Here is a 9,738-nt window from a genome sequence, read left to right on the forward strand (position 1 = left end):
AAAAAAAAAAAAAAAATGATACTTGGAATTAAACGAGCCTCAAGTCCTGTTCTTACCTTCATAGTATGAACACAGGAGTCCACATGTTCCTGGTTTACCATTCCTAGTAATTTGTCCCAATTGTTTGTTGTTTGTTTTTTGTTTTGTTTTGTTTTGTTTTGGAAAGGCAGAGCCCAGCGTAGCTTAGAACTGATATACTCCTGCCTCAGCTCCTGAGTACTGGCATTACAAACATGCCAGTGTGCCCTGCTTACCCAGATTCTTTAAATCTAGTTATAGGATTTCTTGGGTGATCCAAGAAGGTAAGTTTTAGCTTGCCTCTTAATAGTTGATAGAAACAGTGAGTAATAACCTTTTTTTTTTTTTTTGCCTTTTTCAGTTATAAATTAGTTCTTAAAATGTAGTTATCTTTTAACAAAGAATTACTGTTATAAGAACAAAAATATTTTTTTACTCTTTTGTCTTAAAAATATGACTTCTGGGTTATTTTAGATGGATGCTCCACCCCTCTCTCCTTTCCCACATATTAAGCAGCAGCCGGGTTCCCCACGCCGCATTTCCCAGCAGCATTCCATTTATGTTTCACCACACAAAAATGGATCCGGCCTCACCCCCAGGAGTGCTCTGCTGTACAAGTTCAATGGCAGCCCTTCTAAGGTAAGGTGCACACACTCTTCACTGTAGAGCAGCTCACGTACATACTTGTTCAGTGTTGGATTTCAAGTTAGAATTTTCAAGTAACTGTGCAAAGTTGGATTTCAAGTAACTTTACCTCTTAAAACTGACTTCAGTTTATCAATTCAGCATTCATTAATCTTTTTGTTACAAAGTTACCACTAATAAAATATAAGCTAGGGGGCTGGAGAGATGGCTCAGTGGTTAAGAGCACTGGCTGCTCTTCCAAAGGTTCTGAGTTCAATTCCCAGCTACCACATGGTGGCTCACCACCATCTGTAATGAGATCTGGCGCCCTCTTCTGGTGTGCGGGCACACATGGAGGCAGAATGTTGTATACATAAGAAATAAGTAAATCTTTAAAAAAAAAATAAAATATAAGCTACTAACTGTGGCATGCTTTGTATGACCAGAAACACTACTATTAAAGTAGGCATGATGGTACATGCCTGTAGTTCCAGCACTCAGCTCTTGAGTTGTTTGAACAGTCTGGGAAGTGGGGCTAAAGAGGGATACTTGGACCTGTTTTAGGGGGAGGACATTTTTTGAAAGATTGTTAACAACATGGACAGACACAATATTGTGTGGGAGAGCCGAGGAGAGTTTAGACCTGTCAGACAGGAAGGAGATGGGCTTCTTATAGGACTCTAGAGAATCGGGTTCCCTGCTTCTCTAGCACAGGGCAGGAGAGTGGGTGAGGAGCAGGATACGTGACAACCAATACCCCTTTGATGTATCCTCCAAGCCTGCACATTCAACATCTCAATTTAAAAAATCTCAGGCACCTTTAAGTCTGTTCTTCACAAAGAACAAACACTAGCAGTAGGGTGCCTGTCGGTATGTGTAGGAAGGGAGGGGCTGCTGCACTTATTGTGGCCTGAGCAGCAATCTGATCTGCATTCTACTAATACCAAGGCAGGAAGATTTTGATTTCGGTCCAGCCTGGACTATGCAGTAAGATACTATCTTCCCAAAATAAGCAGTATGTTTAGTTGCGCAGACGTTTCTCACTGGTAAGGAGCTTGCCAAGCATCACTGGTCCCTGGGTTTCATCCTAGTACCACAAAGAGAGAAGAAAAGGAAAAGAGAGTGTGGCATTCAGTTGATACAGGCTTTTTGTTTGTTGGCTGGTATTTCAAGATAGGTTTCTCTGTCTAACAGCCTTGGCTTTCTTGGAATTTTCTTTGTAGGCCACACTGGCCTCGAACTCACAGAGAACACCTGCCTCTGCTTTCTGAGTGCTGGGATTAAAGGTGTGCACCACCACTGCCTGGCTAGTTGATATAGCTTAATCCATTGCTACCCATATGACGTTTCAGGTACTATTAAGATGTCTGGTTTTGTGCTGTTTTTCGAAACAAAGTGCTGTGTACAGCACTGACTGTTCTCGAGCTCACTCTGTAGACCAGGCTGGCCTCAAATTCAGATATCTGCCTGCCTCTGCCTCCCAAGTGCTGGGATTAAAGGCGTCCACCACCACCTTTTTTTTTAAGATTTTTTAAAATTAGTTTTTACTTTATTATGTTATGTGAGTGTTTTGGTGGTGTGTATGTATGTCTATGCACTACTTGTGTGCATGTTGCCCTTGGAGGCTAGAAGATGGCATCAGATCCCTTGGAACTGGAGTTTTGGACAGTTATGAGCTACCATATAGGTGCTGGGAATTAAACCCTGGTTCCTTTGGAAGAGCAACTAGTGCTGTTAACCACTGAGCCATCTCTCTGACCCCTGTTTGTTTGGTGTGTTTTGTTTTGCTTTGCTTTTAAAAGTCTCTCTAATAGGTTGTCCAAACTGCCCTCATTCTGAGGTTATAAAACATGCTTATATGAGAATGTTAATTTAAAGTATGACTTTGAATATTAAGATTGGTGGCAGTCAGGTCAGTGAAAAGTTACAAAACAAGGGCCTCCTCTTATGTCTGTTTTTATGAAGATACTAACTCCATCTTCACCCTGTACTCTGATGGAGGCATCTCAGAGATAAGCTTTTTCAGTATTTCTGAGACCACACGGAAGTTTCGAAAGTTTCCAAAAGCCGTTACATATTATTTGGACAAATTCTGAGTGTTGGTGCAATAACAGCTCCTTAACTCTTTGATTTCCTGTTTGGTTCCACACTTACTGAGGTCTTACTGTACTTGTCAAAGAAAATTGACCAAGGTGAAACTTTTATTTCCTCCTCCAAAGTTTATTTCCCATTAACAGTGTTTAGATCTGGAATCCAAGGCAGTGATTCCAAAGCCATAGTCAAAATCACTCGGGGAGCTTGCTGAACATCAGTACTGCCCTCCAAGTTTGTGGAATTACAAGAGCTAGCAGGCAGGTCCAGACAACTGGGATGCAGTTTCTGGAACCACTTCTTGTGTGCCTATAACATCAGAATCACCTGGGATGACTCACAGACCCCACACCAGTCTTTACATTATCAGGATCCCTAGACAAGCAGTAAGCACATCTAAGTTTAAAAGCATTACTGTGTTAATCCAGGCATAGCAGTGCATCAGTCAGAGGCAGGCGGACTTCTAGTAGTTTAAGGCCAACTTGGGCTATATAATGAGACCCTGTCTCAGAGGAAAAAAAAACACCAATAAATTGGCTCTGAAAGTTAATGCCCTCCCACCAAGCCTGATGACCAGAGTTATATCCCTGGGACCTATATGATAGAAGAGATGACTCCTGTAAATTGTCCTTTGATGACCACGTATGTGCCCTGACATGTGTATCTGTCCCTCCAACAGAGACATACTCCAAAATTTTTTAAAATATATAATGTATCTTATATACATATATGAATATAACCACCATATAATATATAGTATGTAGCATATAGTATATAATATAGTTTATCATATGTACTATATAATGTTATACTATATATACGTTTTGCGTGTGTATGTGTGTGTATACACTCTTTCAGAGAACCTAGGTTCAATTCTCAGCACCTCCTGGTAGCTCACAACCATTTCTAATGCCAGTCTTAGAGGAATCTGACACTCTATTCTGGCCTCTGTGTGCACCAGGAGTACACATGGTAGATGTGCTGACAAAGCATTCATACACATTAAAAAATCAATAATAAATGAAAAGATTTTAAAAACAAACAAGCATAAAATGTTGGTTGCAGCTAGTCAGAAAGTGTAGTGAGGAAAACTACTTGCTGCACAATCTTGATGTCTGAATTCTGTCTCAGAAAGCCACACTGGAGGGGAAGGACCAACTCCCAAAAGTTGTTCTCTGACCCCTGTACACGTCATGTCAGTAATTTGCCCTGTATACACCACACACACACACAAACAAACAAACAAATACAACATGTACTGCTAGGCCCTACTTAAAACATCTGACTCAGAAAGTGGATGGTAAAGCTTGTAGATTTGCATTTCTAGCATCAGCTTCTCGGTGCCTCTGCTCCCTCTGTTTGGAGGCTCCCTGTTGAGAACTACTGTTCAAAGGTACATCATCTTTTAAAACCACTCAGGAAACTACCCGTTCAAAACATAATCTGTAGGGGCTGGAGAGATGGCTCAGAAGTTAAGAGCATTGCCTGTTCTCCCAAAGGTCCTGAGTTCAATTCCCAGCAACCATATGGTGGCTCACAACCATCTGTAACGAGGTCTGGTACCCTCTTCTGGCCTGCAGGCATACACACAGACAGAATATTGTATACATAATAAATAAATAATTTAAAAAAAAACCAAAACATAATCTCTATATCAGTGCTTAGGCTAGGTAGAAGATAGAAAGGAGAAAGGCGGTTAACTTAGTTCATTACTTATCATTTCTCTTTTTTTCTTTTACACATGACCTCTTGTTTTTGTAGAGTTTGAAAGATATCAACAACATGATAAGGCAAGGTGATCAGAAAACCAAGAAGCGCGTAATAGCCATCAGTGGAGATGCAGAATCACCTGCCAAACGTCTCTGCCAAGAGAATGATGATGTTTTACTTAAGCGACTACAAGATGTTGTCAGTGAAAGAGCAAATCACTAATGACACTCCTTTTTCTGACCAAAGCACTTTGGTATTGTTCTGGAGAAAGTTTGGGGGCTCCATTCTTCACACTTTTATCACTGGGTTATACCAAAACTTGCACCAAAAGCAAGTTTTTTTTTTTAAGAAACTTTTATTCAAGATGTATCTGACAGACATGTATTTTCAGTTAGATTAGAAGAGAAATTTTAAGTGCCTTTATAAATGTTAATATTTTTAAAAGTTTTTGTTCCTTGGGTTACTTTTTAGGATGAATTAAGGAGAAACTATTTTTTAGCTTTCTTTTCAAAATGATCAAATGTCTTCTATACTTTTTAATATGAGGTCAGTGAGTCTTTGAGATGCTTGTACTGTCTGCTCATGTCAAAGGCCAGGTTAGCGCCCACAATATATGGTCTCAGTGATGCACCAGCCTGCCTTGGGCCTACTGTAGTAACTGCACATCAGGTACTGCCATCATGCTAGGCTATCTGTCCCTTTGTCTTCTTGTTAAGTACAAGCAGCTTTGTACCTGAATCCCTGCACTGCCCCACTTCTTGCTTTCCAGTCCTGAGCCCTCTTAGCCTGATGTTACAACTCAATGAAAGGGACATTTGTTCCATTTTTAAAACTACTATATATTTTTGATTTTCATGATATTACCTTAATTATTATATGTGATTGTATTCAGTCAGTTCTTAAAATTGTATTATATGTGATTGTATTCAGTCAGTTCTTAAAATTGTATTATATGTGATTGTATTCAGTAGTTCTTAAAATAAGAAACTGTTTCTTAATCTAGTAGAATAAAATTCCAATAAACAAGAAATTAAATTTCATTAGTAAAGTAGCATTATGATAAAATCATTAATTCTTGTTGTGTACAGTGGGACATGTCTATAATTCCAGCAGCACAGGAGGATTGCTGTGAATATCAGACCAACCTGGCTATATAGCAGGTTCCAAAGGAACTTGGGCTACATAGCAAGATCCTTACTCAAAAAGATCAATTTTCATTCTCATTTATTTAATTTCCTGAAAATATTTGAAGCTCTCACCTTAGTATCACTTAATGCCTTATAATCAGAATGTTTCAGTTCAAGAACTGAACTTTTTCTTTGCATCTCATATCACTCTTTGTCCCGATAATTATGGTTTCTCGCGAGTTTTCCACTGGGGTTTAACTCCTGGAATCCCCTTGATGATCTTTTCACACTGGAAGTATAGGCTTCTAAAGAACCAGGTCTTTGGTGTTCACTTTTTCTTGTGTGTTTCTAGAATCTGAGAGGATGGGAATAAGCCATTCTTAATTAATTTCTAGATGATGTGTCAGTATAAATACTTTAGCTGCAAATTTATTTTTTAAAATATTAAGTGTTAACCTGGCAGTCTAGCTCAACATAATGTTTAACTTTTCCAAAATTAATTAATTTGAATTAGTCCAAGATTTGACTGCCAATTAATGATAAATGGTGACCAAACTTTATTTTTTAAATTTTTTTTTTTCTTTTTGGTTTTTCGAGACAGGGTTTCTCTGTAGCTTTGGAGCCTGTCCTAGAACTCCCTTTGTAGACCAGGCTTTCTCACAGAGATCCACCTGCCTCTGCCTCCCGAGTGCTGGGATTAAAGGCGTGCGCCACCACCGCCCGGCCCTATTTTTTAAATTTTAAGAGGAGATTTGGGTTATGTTTTGTTTTTCTGAAAATTGTATTCTTGTGTTTTGTGTAGTATCTACACATGTTGTAATAAGCCAAATAATAGTCTGTCTTGAATCCTTGTACATATTTCTATGTAGCTATAACTACTGTATCACTTTCATTATTAATGTACAAAATATAAATGTGGATTTATTCAATGACTGTTTAAAAAGTTCAGACATGTTTTTACCAATTTTCAGAACTTCGTATTAATGTACATAAAATAGTTAATAAAAATTAGAATTAAAAACTATTAAACTATTGTACTTTTTACTTGTATTACTAGAGGTACTTGTTCAGCCATCTAAAATTCATGTCTTCAAGTTGGAGGATGTCTGAGCTGTCAGAAGCACTGGCTGCTCTTGTAGAATACCAGAACTTGGTTCCCAGCACTCACACTGGGTGGCTTATAACAGCCTTACGTACTCCAGTTCCAAAAGACCCAATGCTGTCTTCTAGCCTCCAAGGGCACCTGTGTGCATGTGTGTATACACATACATATACATGGTGATGCTTTGAATGAGATGCCTTCCACAGGCTCATGGGCCTCAATAGTTGGTCTCTAGTTGGTGGGACAGACCATCCAAAGGAAATTCCTAACATTCCAACCATTGTAGATAGAATCACCTTTAGGGCAGGCCCACCACCCAGCTCCCAAATAAATCACATGGAGGCTTATTCCTAGTTATAAACATCTAGCTTTAACTTCGCTTGTTTCTTGCCAGCTTTTCTTAACTTATCCCGTCTACCTTTAGCCTCTGGGCTTTTCTTATTCTCTTACTTTGTAAATCTTACTCTTACTCCGTGGATTGCTGTGTAGCTGGATGGCCGGCACCTGATGTTCTCCTCCTCCTCTGGCTACTTCTCTCCTCCCAGATTTCTCCTTGTATTTATATTCTCTGTCTGCCATCCCCCACATCCTTTCTCTTGCCTTGCTATTGGCCATTCAGATCTGACAGACAAAGTATCCTGCTTTACAGCTTTACAGAATTGAACAAATGCAATATAAACAAAAGTAACACACCTTAACATAATATTCCCCAACAAAAGGCATGTTCCACCACCGTCTGGCCACTAATTAACCCTTACATTTAAATTAACCTATATTTCTTATCTATGCTTTGCTATGTGGCTCATGGCCTGTTACCTCATTTTCTCTACATCCTGCTTCCTTGGTGGCTGGCTGGCATCTCCTCTGACTCTGACCTTCTTCCCATCATTCTCCTAGTTTGACTGTTTCACCTATAATTCCTGTCTGCCTACTAGCCAATCAGCTTCTTATTAAACCAATCCTCATGGCAAATCTTCAAGTGTACAAAAGAATTATTCCATAGCAGTGGTCATTGAAGTTTTCTATGCTCATCTAGTATAGGCACCGTTGTGTGGATTTTAGTGGTAATGCTAATGAAGATTTATAAAAGGAGCAAACTGACCAGGGTAGATTACAAAATGTAAATTTTGAGGAGAAAAAGCACCAGAAAGTAGAATGGATCTAAGTCCTATGTTGAAGGAGATAAACAGATTAAGAAATGGAATAATGGCAATATCCCACCCAATTAAGTTTCCAACTGATGGGAAAAAACTAAAGAAAAGCTTAGAGCCTGGTATGGTGGGACACCTTTAACCCGAGAACGTGGAAGGCAGAGGCTGGCAGATCTTTGAGTTCTAGGCCAGCCTGGTCTACAGATCCAGTTTTAGGACAGCCATGCTTAGGCAGGGAAGGACAGAAAGCTGGTGAGGATGTAACTGAATGAGAGGACCATGGTCCAGTCCCATCAAGCAGTGGAGACTGGCAACTTTAGCCACATGGTTTTGACTGTGGAGTTAAGGATAGAAGAAATAGGTTATGGAATTTGCCTCCATACCACCCACCAGGGAGTGGGCCTTCTCCATAAATCACTAATGAAAAAAATGCCCCAAGGCTTGCCTACAGCATGATCTCAATAGGTCTTTTTCTTAATTGAGGTTCCCCCCTCTCAGATGGCTTCAGCCTGTGTCAAGTTGACATAGAACCATCATCCAGCACATAGGTTCAGGAAATTCAAGGTTATCTCTATAACAAGTTCAAACTGGAGACCAGCTTGGGCTACATGAGACCTTGTCTCAAAAAAAAGGAAAGGGGCCAACAGCCAAGATGTAGAACCACCTTAGATGCCCTTCAACAGATTTTTTTTAATTGGCATTTGCACAATAGTATTTTATTTAGACATAAAAAAATGTTAAGTTCTGCCCCCACCCCCCCAAAAAAAACAACTGAACCTATTGTTAAACATTCTTTATGGCTGATATACTGGTAAAAATGAAACACTTCAGTGACTATGGCGAGTTGAAATAATACAAGTCCACAGCCAAATTGTCTCCTGCTCTCTCAGCCCCCTAAACAATCATTTATTGCCCACCTCTGTGTTTGTCCTAGCATCCTTGTGACTATTAGGCAGATCTTTTGGATATGTACGATCAACACTCTAGCTTCCCTCAACCCACAAGCTAAGAAGTCAACCCATGGCATCCGAGGCTGCAGCAAAGGTTTCTCCCCTCTACCCTGCCTAGCTGGAGCTTCCACCAATGCATTTAGCTTCCTTATTTATCATTTTCTTTGTTTTTGTTACAATAAAAACTTCAGCAAACTCTCACCATGTTGATATGCAGTATTTGGGGCTGTCTGAATCTGCATCCAGGATGTGGTCACTCATACTTAGATCTAGAATCTTCTTTCATTTACAATAAGAGCTGTGCTTAAACCAAAAGAAAGAAATTGTGTCGTGTGCAGGAAAACAGGTGGAAAAACACAGGAGGCTGTGTACAGCTGATGTCAATTCACTGCCTTTTTGAATCTAGATGTTTTTGAAGTATATGTTCATGATAGGGTTGTGGTATGCATATACAATAGATAAATCTCAAATAATGTACTGACTGAAAGGACTCAAGTGCCAAGGGCTACATTGTGCATATACATAACATTTATATTACAATCTAGAAAAGGCCTCTGCATCCTGAGTGCTGGGATTAAAGGCGTGCACCACCACCACCCAGCTGAACATTTCTTTCTCTGTTATGTGGGTATGATAGCATCTGGGGTCTTTGTCCTGAATAAGTTATTTTCCTATTAGGATGAGACCTTGCCTTTTGACTAAAGGAGTTAAAGGTAACCTGCCAGAGTCAATCATTTTATAATGACCACAGTTTATAATGAGCCCAGGTATGAAAGTCTTCCATCTTGTCGAAGTCATTCTCTCAAGGTCTTCAATTGAGATCAGAGTTCTCCCTGACTCTCATGCCTGCATTCTGCATAAGCCCTCATCCCTCCCTGCTTCCTCCTCTGCCCCTTGGTATTTCTCAACTCCAGGCACACTTCTGCTTGGAGAGGCTTGCTTCCTCTTTTTTTTTTTTTTTTTTT

At 39.7% G+C, this 9,738-nt stretch overlaps 1 protein-coding gene across 1 annotated transcript in view; it reads left to right on the forward strand.

The window, feature by feature from the left end:
* Rbl1 (RB transcriptional corepressor like 1) overlaps positions 1-6,594 on the forward strand; it is a 64,530-nt gene extending 57,936 nt beyond the window's left edge. Inside the window, exons 21-22 of the mRNA XM_005363028.3 lie at positions 493-657; positions 4,495-6,594. Of these exons, the coding sequence (XP_005363085.1) occupies positions 493-657; positions 4,495-4,665 (336 nt within the window). The 3' untranslated portion in view covers positions 4,666-6,594. The remainder of the gene's footprint in view (positions 1-492; positions 658-4,494) is intronic.
* The last annotated feature ends 3,144 nt before the right edge of the window (positions 6,595-9,738 follow it).

Source organism: Microtus ochrogaster, linkage group LG8 (assembly GCF_000317375.1).
Source record: "Microtus ochrogaster isolate Prairie Vole_2 linkage group LG8, MicOch1.0, whole genome shotgun sequence".
NCBI lineage: Eukaryota > Metazoa > Chordata > Mammalia > Rodentia > Cricetidae > Microtus > Microtus ochrogaster.